An 18,583-nucleotide genomic window follows, 5' to 3' on the forward strand; every position below is an offset into this window, starting at 1 on the left:
TACTCCTTATTTTAACTCCTTTGGACAGAGGACAATTAAAAAATTCCTATTGACACTAAGAACACAAGCACGTTTCAAATTATCCCTTGCTCTACTCTCCCTTCATTTTTGTCCTCCCCCTTTAGCTCACCCTCATGATTTTCCCGAAATTTAAATAAATACATCAAAGTTTATGGAGATAATAAATGGGAGCAGGTGGGACAGAGAAACAAAAGAACATCTCAAACTCTGTGGAGTTTTAAGGGATAAGTCATGCACAACTTCTATAATGCTTTTAGGCATTGACCAACCAACATTAAAAATACACACAACACCAATCATAAAAACTAACTTTAAAAAATGGGGAAAAAAAAAGAAAACTATAATATGGTCATATTTAGTTTATTATGGTCAACAAAAGACAAGTATGTTTCAAAGTCAAACCGTACCTTAATCGACCATCAGCAATACTTCCTTTGTCTACTTTGGTGACGAAGATCCCACAGTCTCCAGGGAGGTACGGTTCATTCACACCTTCTGCCACATCAAAGCCAAGTGCTTTTAAGTCCATATCATCCTAATAAATAGTATTAACAAGTGACTCAACTTCACTGGCCAACACTGTGCCACTGCTGTTAGCAAGAGGCATTAGTACACGTTTGCACTAGGCACTGACACACCCAGTGTACCTGTTCTAGTCAAGTTTTTATATTTTGTACTTCAATATGTAAGTTCCCAATTCCGTTAGTTATTAAGGTATCCCCTAGTATCAGAACAAACCTTCTCTCTCAGATTAAAAATGAAATACTGAAGAAGGGGAACTTCATCACAAAAGAATTGGAAAGCAGAAGAGCATGTAAGAAAGCACATTCAGAGATAAAGTATTTTAAGATAAAATGCTTGATGTGCAATGAGAGAACAAGGACATATTCCCCAAGAACAGGCCTTGGGAAAAAACAACAACTGTCAAAGTAAAGAAACAGCACTGTGTCTTAGTGATGAACTCAGAAAGGCATCTGCTTTGATATGGCTAGTGACCAGAAGTAAACAGTTCTAACATTATGGGTGTTCATTTCTAAACACAGAGTAGAGGAGGTATTCTACAAACCCTGGCCCAAAATACGTCTTCCACAACATGAGAAGAAACACACATATTTAAAAAATCAGTCATTGAACCAAACAGAGAAATTTTAATTTAGCGTTTGCTTTGGTAAATGACAAGGACATTGTAAAAAAAACAGTAACAACAAAAACATAAAAACAAAACACCAACACTAAAAACCCAAAACTACCCGAAAGCAAAACAAACATAGAAAACCAAACAAAAAAACCTCCAAAAGCCCTTAAACCACAAGCAAAAAAAAAAAAAAATCCCAATTACAAAACTCCCAAAACCACACACAAAAAGATGTTAAATAAAATAAACTGGGACCAGCCGATCACAAACTGATTTCTTAATGCTTTTTTCAATGTTAAATAGTACACAAAATTAGAGAACTCTTCTTGAAATCACTCATCTCAGTATACTGAAGGGAGATACCTGAAATTTAAAACCTAGCATGCAAAAACTAGAAAGGGCTTAAATTAGATACGCACAGTATGGTTCTAGACATGGTTCAATGACTAATCCTCTTTAAATCAGAAGAGCATAAAGTCTTCAGGGAGTGCGAAAAATGCCTAATAAAAGCTGAAGATAAACCACGCAAAAAATATGAATGTTTACCAGAAATTAAATTGAGCTGAACCTGCCAAATATATACTGAAGTTATGATTCTTCCAAATGTTTTAAGTAAAGAAGAAAACGTTCATAGGAAAGAGCATGGGGCTGTCATAATACTGAGTAGAGATCACACTACCATTGTACAGCCTTAGAACTGAAAAGTGAATATTATTTCCCTCAGTGTCTAGCTGAGTGGTTATGTAGAACAAAACCTTAAATAGACAAGTGAAGCTGAAGCAAAAATAAAAGGATTTATATGTATTCAACTCTATTTCTATCCTGAAATTCAAATGCTGGTAGGTCAGCAAGGATACCTAATCAAATTTGGCACAGAATTATTACTACGATTTGATAGCAGCAAGTGTAATCCCCATGTTTAGGAAAGGGAAACATATTCAAATTACAAAGTCTACACATTTATGTCGGTAATGCAAACATTTAGAACAATCTTTGAAGTAAACGATAACTAAATATCTCCACATAAACAGGAAATTCATTAAGCTGCAATGTTGTTTACCATAGATATGCTACACAAGCTAACTAATTTTAGAGACAATATAAAAATGGAATTATTACTTAGCAGTCAAATTAGAAAAGATGGCAATGCATAAAATCTGATGATGGAAGTGTTAGTCAAAAGAGATGAAAAAGAATGGTGAAAGTGGAATTGTTATCCCAGAAAGATTTTACAGATGGTGGTTCCTCCTCAATCAGCATTGGTATTCACTTCATACAGTCTTTTCAAAGTATATATTTTGTCATATAATATTACTAAATATTTTTAGTTTCAAAAAATTCATGTCAGTGATTTTACAGGGCTGCACTGTCAGAACACAGACAGATTGAGAAAGCATAAAAAAAGATTACCCCAAATATTGCAATAAAATAAAAGGGATTAAATTTGACAGCATTGAATCACAAACTTTGTCATTCAGGAATGAGAAAAATTCTGGTATATGCAGAAGCTGTTATAAATGAAACACAATCTGGAAGACCACCTGTGTGTTCTATACGGTCAGGAAAAAAAAAAACCAAACACTACTAGCAGACATTATGATGTGTCACTTAAAAATATCAACCAGAACAACACAAACGACTTGCATACAAAGCAAATTGAAATTCTAGACTAGAATGAAGAAAAATAAAATTAAAATGGAGATCATGAAGGGATGCAGAGGTTATCTGGAAAGCTAAACATGAGAACTTTGATACACCAAAATGGTAAACAGATTTAACTTCCTCTGAAGATAAGCAAAAGAGATTAGCACCTCCTTTAATCCCAGATTTTTAAGGTGACTGGCAATCTGACCCTAAAATACATGTTGTTCATGAATAAATACAATACTTCAAAATTTTGAATCACTAAATCCAAGCAAAAGTAGGAGACACAACTTCATGTAAAATCTTAAATACTTCATGCATAGATCATAAGTGACATGGCCTATAAGAACAAAGGACTGGGGTCTCTGATGTCAGTGATGTCCTCAAATGTTAAATTTCAGCTGTTTTAGCACTGCCATTTTTGAAATGAATCGCTAACTTTTTAGGAACACTAAATGTTCAACTTCAACTTTTTAATAGTACGTGAACGTGCATACACTGCATGATCAAACAGAGATACTCTTATTATTTATTATTCAACTGAGGAAAAACAGAGCTTGTGTGTAACAGCTTGGATTGCCAACTACTGTCACCTAGATGTTACTGCACATGCTGTATGTGTGTGTGGTTCCTTGCACAACATTAAAAAACTATGGATGAGAGTTATTTTTAGTCACACCTAGTACCAAGATGTTATAATTGACTTCAGTACTGTCCAATAAATAATACAATGCAGTTTATGGTTTTGACTTACTCTGTCTTTTTCAAATTCAACCACTTCTGTTTCCCATTCCAGAGAATCTGTGTCTATGGCTGAGTCGTGGGAACTATGGGCCATCAATTGACGGAATCTGGCTTCCTTTTCCAACTGATTCTCCATCTTCTCTCTAGACAAAATATTTACAGACACAGACAACCCTTTTAAATAAATCGATTCATGTTATTGTTGTGAGATACAACAACTGCCCAAATAACTAATAACATAGGCAGTGTTTCCACACACAATATTGTGAATAACTGCTACCCAGTTATAACATATGGTTCTCTTGCAAACACAGCTAACAAACAGTTTGATCATTTCTCTTACTTCAGTTCCTTAAGTTCACGAACGGCATCATTCTTCTGCTTTCTCATATCATCCAGATTGCGAAGAGCTTCAGCCAAGTCACTCACAGCCCGATCTCTTTCCCTCCTTAAGTTGTCACACAAAGTCCTTCAAAAAGCAAACAAGTTTCAATTTAGTTACTTAAAAACTTACCACAAGTAACAAACTAGTTTTAACCCTTTACATAGTTAGTGTAAAATTTAAAGACAGGTTCAGAAGATCTCTAAAAAAGTATAAGGGGCAAAAAAGGAAAAAAAAAATCATATACGCTAGGTGAAGATAACAGAAACTTCCTTTGTGAAATGCCCCTGCAGGCAAAGAATTATTTGCAGTGCTACAGCTAGGGCAGAATTAGCTATGTCATGCCTAAAAGAATGCGTAATTTGTTGTTCCTACATAGCAGTGCTGTTGGGCTCTACAGTATTTGCTCAAGACATGTGATGTAATGTATCTTGCAAGTGTCTTCAACCTCAGAAAAAAACCCAAAACAAAAAAACCAAACCCCACCAAAAGCAAACCAACCAACCAACCCACAAACCCAAGCAAAATTCAACAAAAACCCTAGCAAAATTCAACAAGTGCAAGAATTACATCCACTAAACAAAAGGTGTTAGAAAGATTATTCATGTACCACAAAGCATTCAATTACCGTATACTTTCCCTTTCTGCAACAATCTTATCCCGCTCCTGGAAAGCCCAATCTCTCCTACACTTGGCTACTTCTGCTTCCTGAACAGCTTCCTTCAGTTCTTGTGACATTGCCTCATATTGTTTCCGAAGCATTTCAATTTCTTTGTTTGCTCTTTCTATGTCTAAGGTAGCAGAATCTTGTATCTGGGAATCAAGAAACCTAGTTAAGTATTTTAGGCACATTCTGTAGATAAGCATGCATAAACAGCTTTGACTACACAAGTTGCCAGATGGATTTAATTCTTATGTTTTCTTGTAAGATGTTCTTTTATCTTAACAGCAACTTTGGGAAAAAAAAAAAAAGGAATAAAAACTGCTGTTAATACATTCCATTCAATGGCACACAAATTTGTGCAAATACAACCTACATGAACAAGAATCCTCACTTCAAAATAACATTCCAAGCTTCTGTATTGTTCTGTTGAGCAGACAGAAAAAGAAAAAAAAAAAAAAAGAAAAAATGGCAGGGATGTTTAGAAATCAATCAGATATACTAGTATACACAGATTTCTTGCATTAACATCTCTTATTTACCCTGGGACAACTAGACGTACACATTTACATCACAGATGTTAATCACACAGGTCCCTCAACTCCAAAGGAGAGTAAAGGAATCACAGAAGCTGATACTATGCATTCTCGTACTACATTATATTTAACCATTTACAGTTAATTTTGGATTGGTATCTAGTATTGCACACAAGACAAAAGCATCAGGAAGTCTGCAGAATTTTAGGAATGCACCTATACACACAGACGTAAATTATCTGAATTTGTCGGTATAAATATGAAGATGTACACATTAGAAAATCTACAATCACACTTCATTTAACTTCCTTTATAAAGTATTAGAAAGAGCTAACATCCTGAGCTGGCCACCAGCATGAACAACACCGGTTATAGAAGGCAACAAATGTATCAACAGGTAATAAACTGCCTAGCCATCTGTTTGATTACAATATTTTATTTGCCACAAACAGAAACTGAGTATGAAGCATGGCTGTATTTCTTTCAAACAAGAAGCTCCATCATTGTATCTCTAAGAACCTATGTGTGTTTACATATAGATATTTTAGACTGACTTGAGGAAAAGTGAGAAGACACCTAATGTGTTCAGACCTTCAACAATTAACAACCTTTTGAAGCTAAGATAATGACACTGTGAAGACTTGCAATACCTGACGAGCTTGATAATATTCCCTTAGTAGATGGTCTCTCTGGATGATAGCTTCTGTTCTCTCTTTCCTGGCAACATCTCTTTCTTCCTTCACTGTCTCTATATCTTTGCAAGCTTGGTCAAGTTCCTTCTGGGCCTCAGCTTTGTCCTTCACTTCATGACAGTATTTTTCCAGCAACTCATTCCTTTCACAAATTGCTCGATCTCTTTCCACTAGAGCAGAGTTTAGCTCCTAAAACAAGACACATTGTTTGCAGCAGGTTAAGCACAGAAAGAAAGAGTTAATCTTTCCAGCTGGATACACACTGATGTCTAAAAAGCCTCTAGAGTGTATGAGCAATGTTGCGAAAAACAGGGGCAGAACAGGACTGTGCTTGCATTACATACAAGTAAGTACCAGCAAAGAATATTAAATGTGGAATTAAAGATATCACACCATCACTGTCACATTAGCACAGTGTTATGGAAGAATCTGAGAGCACTCACAGATCTGAGGAACCTAAATGAAGGATGATTATTAACCAGTCAGACTTGGTGTTTTGTTTTGCACGTTGGCTTTTTCTTTGGTTGGTTGCTTTTGGTTTTGTCGTTGTTTTTTTGGTTGTTTGGTTTGGGTTATGTTTCTCCTAACAAAAATGCTTTAAATACAGCAAAGGGTAAGAATGTATTACAAGTATTTTTTAAGCAACTGCATCAATTTTATAGTACTGAAGTAATTTAGACAACCAAGCTCCATCTTAAAGCTCTAAAGGGATGTTAAAATCATGTCAGTAAGATATCAACATGCAAACTACAGAATGTTCTAAGTTAAAACCACAATATGCCATGAAGCAGAAAGACAGTACATTCAACTGCAATAATTCAACTACTTCATGATAAAAGTAAATTAAGAAAAGGTCCAAATACTTAAGGACAGAAAGATGTCATGCCATAAAAATTACTTCCATTTTATTTTCTTCTCCAGTTTAAAAGGAACTAGACTAGATTGAGTATTTAAAGTATGGATGAGAATTTCATGCTACCGCACTAACATAATTGTTTTTTGAGATACAGCTTCTAATTAAGGCTAGTCAGGCTGTTAAAACATACTGAATTTTTTTTTTAATTTAAAAATTCCTGTAGAGTAACAGACAAGCACTAGATTTAATAACTCTCTGAACTTTAAACATATCTGAGAACGTAAATTACTAGAACACTTCTAAACTTTTCAGCAAGTTCATCTGTTCCTTAGCACCTTTCAAGATAGAAATCCCTGACCCATCTGGTGATGCAGAAAAGTTTTAGTACTGGAAGTAACGTTTTGCACAGCTTAACAACAATATGTATAAAATATGCATTCAAATGTGTATAAAACTTACACAAAAATATTAAGTCCTTTCCTGCATGCAGCTGAAAGTCATCAAGAATCAAAGCAGAAGAAAAGTTCTCAGCAAGTCCTTCATTCAAACAAGAATTTACAGTACTCCAAGGTGATTGGAAAAACACATATTGCCACACTTTATTCCAGCATGCTCAATATAAACTATCTGAATAAGAGCAGCCATTGCCTCCAGTGGTCAGCAGTAAAATTTCACCTCTGCCTTTCCTGTGACATTTGCACAAAATTACAACATGACAGCATAGGGCAACATGCCATTTGGAGCATACAACAGCTTCTGTTTGGAAATATTACAACAACAGTTTGGTTTGAAGAACGATTCTGAATTTGTCAAGATTTCTCATATCTGAAGGAAGTTTCCAAATCTAAATATAATGCAATAAGGATAAAAATTTAGAATAAAACACAACAGGTCTGTTAAACAGAGGAGAAAGCTGAATACCACTGAGATGAAACACGACATTCTAAATTGTTTGCCTGAGCAAAAGTTTATGCCAAACAAAAACACGACTGGGGAAAGTAGAAGAGGAAATCTAGAACATCTAGTTCATAGCTTTGAGTAGCCAGACTCATGAGAACTTAATCCCAAACTGTCCATAAGGCAAAATCCTGAGATGACTTCTATCATCTATGAATGCCAGACTATTAGTACGTTTATAATGAAAATTAACCCATTACATTTGGGCATCTATAACCAATAAAGCTTAAATGTCTAACTAGGCAATTGACTGACCTCATCAGTAACTGATCACAATACAATGCTTAAAAAACATCATCATCTTCATTTCAGTTGCTTTTGCATTTCTTTGGGCACATCAGCACCAGCAAACACAAGCTTTGGGGAAGAAACTACATTTAAACTTATCTGAACAGACTCAGTGTTGTTTTAATCCGTTAATGGGCACTATACGTATTTGGGCACCTGAAGCTGCTATGCCTCATAAGGAAAGCAAAGGCCATTAAATTACATTTTGGCAAGCACCAGACCAACTGAGAGGATGAATACCACATACATAGGGACATCTTTCTGGATACTACTTCAAGTGAATGTATCACTTGACCAATAAATTTTTTCCCACCTTTCAAACATTTGCCTTGCCAGACTAGAAAATCCTTTCAGCATCTACTGCAGCTGCAGCGAGCCAGTACTGTGTGACATAGGAACATACCTGTGCAAAGGCAGAAGAGTCATGGCTATAGGAAAGCCAAACAGGAACAAAAAGTACAGTACTGCTATTTTACACCTTTTAGTACATTACAGAAGCAGTTGTTCCTGCTTTCTGATGGGCCACTTCTAAGAATAAATTAAAAACAAAAAAAAAAAAAAGCAAGTTTGTGCCCTGCCACCAACTCACTCACCAGTCCTAGTTTGCTTCTGGTTCTTACTCAAGCACCCCTTCATGTCCTCCAAATAGAAGGTAATATCCATGTATTTAAAATAATTTCTTGTCCCTTAAAGCTCTTTGGCAGTTATGCATAGTGACACAATGACAGATATATCAAATTGGAGAAGAATGACCAGTTGTGGCTATTTCCATCAGTATTCCTTATTAGCAACCTCAGTTCTACTGAAATCAACAGACATTTCTATGGCTTAATGGCTTTGACAAAAGTAGAACAGAAAAGTAGAAACATGTATTTAAACCTCACTAAATTGGCCAAATTACTTAGCTGTCAACTACACAGGGTTGAAAACTGAATTCTTAGAGAAGTTAGTGATTTTTAAAAGCTCTGATGCCATATGTCACAATCCACATTACCTCCCTTAACAATGGTGTTATTCAAAAGAAGTTTCACACCTTTTTTCCCACATTTTTTAATAAAGGGCATTTTGTTCAGATGTAATGCTGTAAAAAAAGTAAAATGAAATTTATAGGCAATGGAATAGGTTTGCTTACATCTATTTCATGCTAAATTAAGTATTTGCAAACCAAAGGCTCAGGTGAATGCATGTCAGCCAAAATGAAACAGAGCAGCAAATTGTGTTTTGGAAATATTAATAGCCTCATTATAACATGGTTGTGATATAAGCATTTCAAGAACATATTGCTAACAAAGTTCACTTTAAGGCATGCCTGAGCTATAGTGAAAAATGCTCAAAATATCCTCTTTAACTTAAAGGCAGAAGAAGGGCAGATGAGTAAGAACATGCATGTCAGCATAGGCTTTGCTTAAGTATTTGAGACTACTTTATCATGTACCGTCTTAAGTCAGAGCGGAAAGTATCCCGTGGTTCCTGTAGAGGTCAGAAGTTAAAACAGAATCAATGTTTAGAGCTACATTGTTACAGAGACATAGAAGGCTAAGGCAGTGAAGGAAGGACTTACTATGAGAAGAAGAGAATTAAGTCTAGTGAAGAGCAAATTTCAACTGACAGGAATGCTACTCAAACACAGAAATTTAATAATTGATAAGAGAAAGGACTGCTACAGGAAAACACCAGCACAAAATCCTCTTTGCAGTGCATTCCTATTTCCCATTAATCACACATTTGTGATTGTAGCATTAACAATGTGTACTTATTTCCTTTCCCCATTGTAGCAGTAGGTTAGTACCTGTCTTAAAGCTTCCATCTCTTCACTAGCCACTCGCTTCTCAGAAGAGGTGTTCTTCAGTTTGGACTCTGCAAGCTCCAGCTCTGTTTGAAGCTTATCTACCTCTTTGATTACTTGGTCTCTCTCACTCATTATGAGGCGGTATTCATTGAAAACTGAATCCCTTTCTTCCTTGTATTTTTCTGCATCCTTTGTTGCTTTCAGCTGCATTGTTTTGAACCTTGTCACCTCTGACTGCAATCGCTCCATCTCTCTCTGCAACTCTTTGTTTTGTGCTGTGGCATTGCTTAGTTCCTGCTGTACCGATTCAAATCTGAAAACAACCAGAAACACCACTAAGGTACTTGTTCCTAGTTTTCCTTTTTCATACATCAAGGATCTGGCTGGATAACCAAATGTATCCATTGGTAAAACACAATTGCAGAGGACTTCTTAGACAATGTACTTTAAGAGCTGCAAAATACTAGTGACACTTCAAACACTAGGATACTTCATGTTAGAGAACCTTTCCAAGGAATTGAAACATAAACATTGTTAGAAATAGTTTAAATTAAAAGTAAATTTCTAACAAACTACTCTAAAAGGAACGCAGAATGTTGGCATTATTTAATAGCACAAGTTTACCTTGTGAGATGAGCTCTGCTCATTTTACAAGTTAATTCCTTCTCCTAGCACACAGTCTCAGACATGCTGGAAGAAGGGACACTAATACAGAAACTGGAAAAAGCAGAACAACTTTCACATGCTCAAATATGCCACAAGGTTGGTAACAGGTAGGTTAGAGGAGAAAAAAGACCCAAACAAACAAGTTCACCGTAAAAATGCAGACAATGGAACTAAACTCAGGCAATTCAAATGTTACTGTTTGTTTTATCCCCTGATTATCTTTGTGGACCTCTCTGGACCTGCTCCATCAGGTCCATGTCCTTCCTGTGTTGAGGGTTCCAGAGCTGAATGTAGTACTCCAGAGTAAAGTGGCAGAATCACCTCTCTCAATCTGCTGACCACACTTCTTTTGATGCAGCCAAGGATGTGATTGGCCTTCTGGGCTGCAAGCACACATTGTTGGCTTATGTCTAGCTTCTCGTCCACCAGCACCCACAAGTCTTTTTCCACAGGGCTGCCTCCAGCCTGTACTGATATCTAGGATTGCCCTGATCTAGGTGCAGGAGCTAGATACAACATGAGAATTGTTATTGCCTTCACAGAATACCTGAAAAGTATCAAAACTTGGTTATACCTTCTAAGAGAGGATGAGTATTGCTGCTGAAAATGTATTGCTGTGTCCCTTTGCTTCATTAACATGTCAATCTGTTTCTGAAGACGTCTGTTCTCTTCCTCAGCCTGTTCCAGGCGGCTTAGATCTGTATTGTGACTCGCGATCTTCTCATTGTACCGTTTCCTTAGAGCATCATAATCCTTCTTCACACCCTCTAGCTTGTCCATTGCTGTATCATAAAGTTTATTTAATATTTCTGATGATCCATTTTGCTTCATAACCTAAAAAAAAAAATCAGAAACTGTATTAATAAACTCAGATATCAATCAGTCCAATAAAATTGATTTAAAATATATAAGAAATATTAGAACAAAAATATATTAACCATTGTAATAATTATTTTTAATTACTAAGAAAACACAGAGCCTCTTCTAAGCATAACTAACTGTTCCTCTTAGCATTAATACATCTATTTAATGTTAACTGGGTTAAAAAAATACTTTGTAACAACTTACAAGTGCACAAATTTCTTATCTCTCTCTAATGGTAGCTGCTACCAAAAGCTATGAAACCAATGGTGTTTCCAAGTACTTCACAGTGCTAGCAACAGCTAATCGCTATTTGATTATCAAGATGATAGCCGTAATTTACAAAACGACCACGAGGTGGCATTTGTGACAGATTGTATGCTCCGTGAACAGATTAAATAATGCAAAACTTCAAGAGAATAAAATCTACCCTAAAAACAATATACACACATACAGTTTAACATTCATACACTATTACATCTGACAACTACCCATAGACATGTTTCAGAAGCTATCAATAAAATATGAACAGGAAGAGAAAAACCCATTTAAACATTAATAAAAAGTCTGACCTGAATCTTAGTTTCAAATTAATTTCCACCTGCATAAGAACCATGTTGTAAGTAGCAATGTTGATGACAAATGTCCAGCAACAAACATCAACAGAAAACCACTAATGAACTTCAAGAAAACTAGTCTGTTCTTCTCAGAAGGCAAAAAACCATGCGCTTGAAAGGTGACCTTACTTTTTTTTTTTTAATACTATGCTACTTTTTTTTCATGTTCTATGTAGAGAGATGTCGAGAATTTATAGAATCCTAATATTAGCCTACAAAGCTTATGCCCCTAACTAGCTGAAAATAAAAGCGTTAAAATATTAGAAAGGAAAAGACAGAAAACATGAGATCTATATAAAAGCAAAAATCAAACACACAGCAACTATCCTATATGTACAAACTGGCTTATTTTCTTGTGTCTTATATTCAGGGGAAGGACCAGTTCCTGAACATGGAAGTACCCTAAAGATTCAAAAGAAAGAACCAAAAGAGACTGCTTACTTTTTGCCTGCTATTTACTGCCCATACCTAGCAGATAACTACCAAGGAAACCACTTCTTACAGACAAGGTAAGTAAGATCAAATTTTTCAGTTTAATACTGGTCTCCTTTAACTAACCAAGATATGTAAAAGCAGTGAGGTAACTGTTCATAAAAGTGGTCCTGGAGCAAGGCTGCACTTTGGTGAGTCTCACTGGCATGGCTATTTCCACATACATCCCTATCCTCAGTGGATTGAGGAGCATAACCCATACAGAGCTGGACCCATGAATAGTTAGCAAGCTTCAGTCAACCACTTCAGGTAAGTTAAGTGTGATGAAATGTAGGCATACATAAAGTGTAAAATACATAATGATTTCAAGCTGCTTAAGAGAGCTGTTTTTCTGAAGACTACTTCCCAAAGCATTCTGAAAACAGGTTTGAGAACCAAGTATTTGAAAATCCAAACAGAAACAAACCACTTCTCACTAAGACATATATGGAATGCCTTTTTGCTGAAAATACACTCAATAATTAAAGAAGGACAAACGTACTAGAAGCTGGGTAAAATTCAGCATAAACTTGCTAACAGAGATTTGACAGAGGAAGACAGAAACATCATAAACAGGAAGCAGCATAATAAGGAAAGTCTCCGATTCAAAATCCCAGTCTGAGAAAAAAGTAAATAGTCCCAGCTGGACCACGGAAGACAGCCATGGCAACAAAAACTTCATATGTGAGCACAGCAGATACTTAAGCTGGTCATCTGCTGCATAGCAAATCCATGACAATCCCATACAAAGAGTAACCAGATCAAAAGATTTTGCTGTTTGAGGCCACCAAGATGTTATGTTTTGCTATGGCCTGATGACAAAATAACACATCAAAGGGACCAGACAGACTAATTCAGATGAGAAATAACACAGACAAGACTCTTGATACTCTGTCAAGACACCACGATTCATTCTGACATGCTGCCAAACAAGAGCTACACAACTTTCTCACATATATAGTTTTCTTTAAAGGTTTAATAACGATGTTGACACAAGATTGAATTTCTTTAAATAAATACTGGCAATGACACTTGAGCATTCTTCTGTGCTCCCAGATAATTTCAAATGTCAGAAGAGAACCTCAAAATATATTAGTCTTCTCTCAGAGGTTTTACATTCATCCTTTGCAGACTGGGAAGCTGAGGCATGGAACAATTATGTGATTTGCCTGTGTTTACATGGCAAAGCACTTCTGCTGTCTTCAGAACCAAGCCACTAAACCATTACACAGCAGAACTCTCAAGGCAGCGCCAAGAGAATGCAATCAAAAAGAAATACAAACCTTCACTCCCCTTTGCACCACCTCTCAAGCACCTCCTAAAGAGCCACTCAGCACATCCAGCTTGCTTTGACCTTTGCCCTCCTATCCTAGGAAATAATTATTTTTGTTTGCATAGGTTTTGCTTCTGAAGCCTAATGTTTGACTTGCAAGTTTGCCCTGTGAAGCATTCTACACACAGTTAACCAAGACAGCCTGTTTAACCATTCCATATATTACTGTTACTATTCTAAGTTTTCCACAAGTGAACTACAGACTTGATAAGCCTAGTTGCTCCTGTTACTCTTACTTTTCTCTTTTTTTCAGATTGTGTGAATAACATTGGCCTGGGGATCACCTATTACGTACAGTTCTGAAAAGTCCACCTCTTTCAGTCCTGAAAAGCTTGTCTTTTTTTGTTTGTTCATTTCAAGTTCAAAAACATTAATCAGCCTGTAGCTTTGCTCTCATTGAATAGGGTCTGAAAACTCAGTTATTTCACTAATGTTTATGGTATAACCAGAATAAATTTAAACAACAAAACAAAAAAAAAAACAAAACCAAATCCAATCAAGACCAAACAAATCTCATCTCTGTTGCTTATTTTTCTATTATGATTCTTTCCAAAACACAAACTTAGAATGCATGTTTAAAGCTAGCCCTGTTCCATAAAATACTTTAGAAGTAGAGTTTTTTTAATCACTTTGCAACTTTGAGCTACATTTTTGATGCCTGTCCACCCACTTTAAAAAAAAACATCATCTATATACAATCTTCCTCATGTACATTTCTCTCACCTCTGCATCAAAATTTATTAATACCACCTAAAAATCTCTGTCTCTCATTCTTTTATCCAGTTAGACACAGAAAAATCAATTAGCATCCAAAATCTTATTTTCTCCCGTAGCACTGTAAAATGTAAGGTGGATGCTTTAAAATCAGCAAGATAAAATTTTATTGACTTCTCAAATGATCAATTTATGCAAGTCTAGCACGTACACTACAAGTTACAGCTTACCTGCTGCTGCTGGCTGCGCAGGTCCGTTATCTCTTTCTGATCCTCATCGTGAAGTCTCTTCATCTCCTCACATGACTGCTGGAGATGGTTATGTTCTCGCACCAACTGCGTGTTTTTCCTCTTCAAGGTATCCATGTCCTCCTTCAGTTGTGACTGGTCATTCAGCAGCCGACTGTGCAATGTGCTGTCACAGCACACAAAAAATGCTCTTAGAGACCAATTGGCAAGGACAAAGTTCTGGACAAATTCATTTCAAGAATGAGTTTCCTATCAAGAAAGCAGGTCAAACTGACTCCATTGTGCATATTTCAGTACTATAAACACTCGGAGGAAAACAAAACAAAACAAACAGGAAAAAAATAAAACAAAACAAAACAAAAAACAACCAACAAAACCTCCCAAACCTCAGAAACAAAGATGAGCGTAAGTATGAAAACAGGTGAAAGTAGAGTGTACTCAAACCACATTATCAGAGGTGATGGATTTATGCCACCCATCAATGCCATTTAAAAGCACGGAACACAAATGGTGTAATGTGAGCATAAGACGATCCTGGAGATAATGGAAATTATCACTTCCACTTTCTCTTGGGCCCCTCAGATGAAAATTATAAAAACCTTCTTGTATGTCATTGTTTTGAAAACAAACTAAAAAACCCCACGACCAGCAAAAACACACCATGAATGTTTCGACTATATTCAAGCAGGTAAAATGCTATCAAAGTTGCTCCAAACTTCATTATGTAAGTTATTTAAACAAATACACTTCCAGTTAGAAATGAAATAACTGAGAGCCTCTTGAGAAGGATATAATTCAGATTATAATTCAAGGTAGTTGGTCAAAACTAGACCAGCTCACTGCTGAAAAAGAACAGAAAAATCTATTGAATTTATTTTACTGCTGCAGATCAAACAATGACACTTGGATACTGACAATTATTTTTGTTGGAGATACAGAATGATCCTAAGTGAACACTCACATGTGCTGGTAAAATGTTTGAAGTCCACATTTATTAAAAAAAAAAAAAAACACACATAGCACACAACAATGAATAGAACTACTTGATATTTTAAGATACTGCATTTCTCCTTTATGAAGTGAAGTATCAGAACAACCAAAGCATTTTTTTAAAGTTTCCTTAAAATTAGAACAGCCTGCTAAAAGTTTTTGACAAATTCTATTCACAGAATTAAACACATGTAATCTTCATGCGTAGTTTATTAATCTGCTGTTATGCAGCAGATTTTATATGAAATTTCTAATTCTCTGGAATGGTAGCTTTTTTTTTTTGTTTTAAAAGCATGGACATTTAAAAATTACTGCAGGAGAAAATAACATCTGAATAGTGTAATCTACTCCGTTCTTTTCTTTACCCAGAGAATTAGTCATAGGATGATCAGGAATTACATGCATAGCTTTCAGCATGTTTGGTCACGTTTTGGGCACCTAAACTCTGTCACTGAGTTTCAGTCATCCTGAAGTTTTCAGAAGGAAACTGAATTATTCAAATTCAAGTTGAAAAGTTCTTATAATAAAAAGAACTACCTCTTAATCAAATAAAATTGGCTATATTATCTTCTAACCAGATAATCTGAGACTGCAGTAAGCACAAATGTAAAAGCTTATACTTGTATATACGCATCCTCTTTCAGAAGCCCATATTGTTGGGTTCTGAGGAATATGCCTATATTGGGAGTATATTTGAGTACTTCAATCAACCACTCTATCTTTTTAAAACTCTGTTTTTCTCCTGATATGAAAGGGTAAATCCTTTCATACTATAATGAAAATACTGAAACAGGGTGTAACACAGTATGGTTGCAAGAGCAACAAAACTCTTAAAGAAGGTGAGCAAAACACTAATTTTTTAGGATAAATACAGTCATTTGACATCAGCACTGGATGACCATAGGTAATTCAGCTCAGAAAAAAAAAAAAATCCATTTACAATGTACAGAACACTAATGCTTTGCACTGGATCGATTAGCACATTAAAGTACCTGAAAACCCTCAAAAAGGAATTAAGCCCTTTGTAAAGAAGCCACACATTGAGCTATATCTGCACCTATCAATAACCTGTTTTCAGGTTTTGAAAGAAGAATCTAATGAATTATGATTGTATTGAAAAGCTCAAGGAGTTGTGGGTGAAAGTGGTGTATAAGAACAAGCATCCTCCAATGAGAAGAAACGCTGTCATAAAATACTAGTCATACTTTATAGCCATACCCTTTATCTGTAGTATAGATTTAAATGAAAAACTTGTAAGAATTTATCTTCATTTCTACTTCTGAGCTGTCTTCCTTCCAAAGGATACACATTCCCACTTGTAGCAACAACTAATTTCTAAACAGAGACACATGCTAGAAAGAGTCACTATTTTCTCTCTATTTTATGGCATTTTCATAAATGTTTTCAATTGCTCTAAACCTGTACTAAAACTTACACAAATAATCATGAGAGCTCTAACAACCAATTTAAAAAGAAGAGATTACACTCTGAAATTAAAGTCTTTTCTCCAGCCTAACAGTGAGACTGCCAGATAGTAATTTCAAGTCAGTAACTAGGCTTTTCTTGTCAGTGTCCCATCAAGACATCAGATTTTGATCTCAAATTCCTCAAAGTAAAAAAGCAATCCATGCTTAATCATTTAAAACAGGCCAAAAACATTTAAGCTGATGCAGGCAAACATAAACCTTGCAATTAAAGCAGAAAAAGAGAATTAAAAATTTGATTACCATGTTCTAATACTTTATGATCTAGAGAAGACAGGTGAACTCTTACCTTGTACATCTTTACAAATACTTACTGATAAAAATCTGCCTCTTTTGCTGCTTCTTCACACCTTTTTAGTGTCTTCGTGTGTTGATTCTGCAAAGACTGTAAGTCTGACATGGCCTTCATGCACTGAATCTTCAGTCTTTCATAATCATGATTTGGTTTTGGACTAGGCCTAGCACAGAAAAGCAATATGAAAGTAAACATCAGCTACTAAAGAAAAGAAAAATTCTGGGAAATTTCTATCCAATAAAATCACACAACTGGCTGTTCAGGTTATATTTATCCTTTAATTTAAACACTGCCCACTTCACATGAAGATGCAACCCCAAATAAAAATTCACTGGCTTTAACATGTATCAGTTTTATTTTAAGATGTAACATCTAATAGTAAGAAAATTTTGCCTATCACTAAGACAGCCAAAAATAGTGGAGCATGCATGTACCCCTCTTCTGAGCAGCAGTATTATCAGAGTGGAACTGTCACTTGCTACAAGAACAAGTCAATAATAGTATGCTAGACTTTCCTGGACTATGATGTCAAAACTCTCAAGCAAAAAGCAGAGCTGCAGTGACTGTGGCTGAAAAGAGGCTGCCAAAGTCAAGTGGAGGCACATGGAGACCTGGGGTAGGAAAAACTACTCTTCAACACTGGAGGACTTTGCCTACAGCTTCCTATGAGGAGGCAGGGGATAAAAATCAATGTTAAGTTAGGGTTGAGAGAAAGACCTCCAAGGGAACAGTGAGTACATGCATCTGTGCTGGCATAAACTGACCAGTTTGACTAAGTGAGCACTGAATGTAAATAATTAGACCAAGCTGTTCTGGTGAATTGCCCATCTCCTTAAGTTACCATGTTCTTTTAAACTACTATAAATGAAAGCAAAAACATGTCAGAATCCACCTAATATCCACAGGATAACCCATATTTTGTTCAAATAATTATTAAGAATCTCCAAAACAAACAATTTTCGGTACGCTTATAAAAGTGAAGGCCGACATCAGTTAAAAGAAAATTTGACTATTTTTTTTTCAGTATATCAGGATGATTGGGAGAGTAGAAAGTTCATAAAATAATCTACTTTGTCAAGCAATTGACCAACATCGATTATGTCTACAACGTGTGGTCGTTGAACATGGCACATTTAGTAGAAAAAAAAAGGTAAATTGCACTAGAAACCAAAGCAGGATTATATCTTCCTGTTTCAAGT

The 18,583-nt window shown here is 35.8% G+C and overlaps 1 protein-coding gene across 1 annotated transcript in view; it reads right to left on the bottom strand.

Annotated features, from left to right (window-relative positions):
• DLG5 (discs large MAGUK scaffold protein 5) overlaps positions 1 to 18,583 on the bottom strand; it is a 96,542-nt gene that overhangs the window by 25,231 nt on the left and 52,728 nt on the right. The window contains exons 4-11 of the mRNA XM_054382401.1: positions 17,404 to 17,547; positions 14,598 to 14,781; positions 10,946 to 11,205; positions 9,706 to 10,018; positions 4,555 to 4,739; positions 3,888 to 4,013; positions 3,555 to 3,687; positions 429 to 556 (exon numbers count right to left, since the gene is read on the bottom strand). Coding sequence (XP_054238376.1) covers positions 429 to 556; positions 3,555 to 3,687; positions 3,888 to 4,013; positions 4,555 to 4,739; positions 9,706 to 10,018; positions 10,946 to 11,205; positions 14,598 to 14,781; positions 17,404 to 17,547 — 1,473 coding nt within the window. The remainder of the gene's footprint in view (positions 1 to 428; positions 557 to 3,554; positions 3,688 to 3,887; positions 4,014 to 4,554; positions 4,740 to 9,705; positions 10,019 to 10,945; positions 11,206 to 14,597; positions 14,782 to 17,403; positions 17,548 to 18,583) is intronic.

The sequence above is a fragment of the Indicator indicator genome, chromosome 7, assembly GCF_027791375.1.
Source record: "Indicator indicator isolate 239-I01 chromosome 7, UM_Iind_1.1, whole genome shotgun sequence".
NCBI lineage: Eukaryota > Metazoa > Chordata > Aves > Piciformes > Indicatoridae > Indicator > Indicator indicator.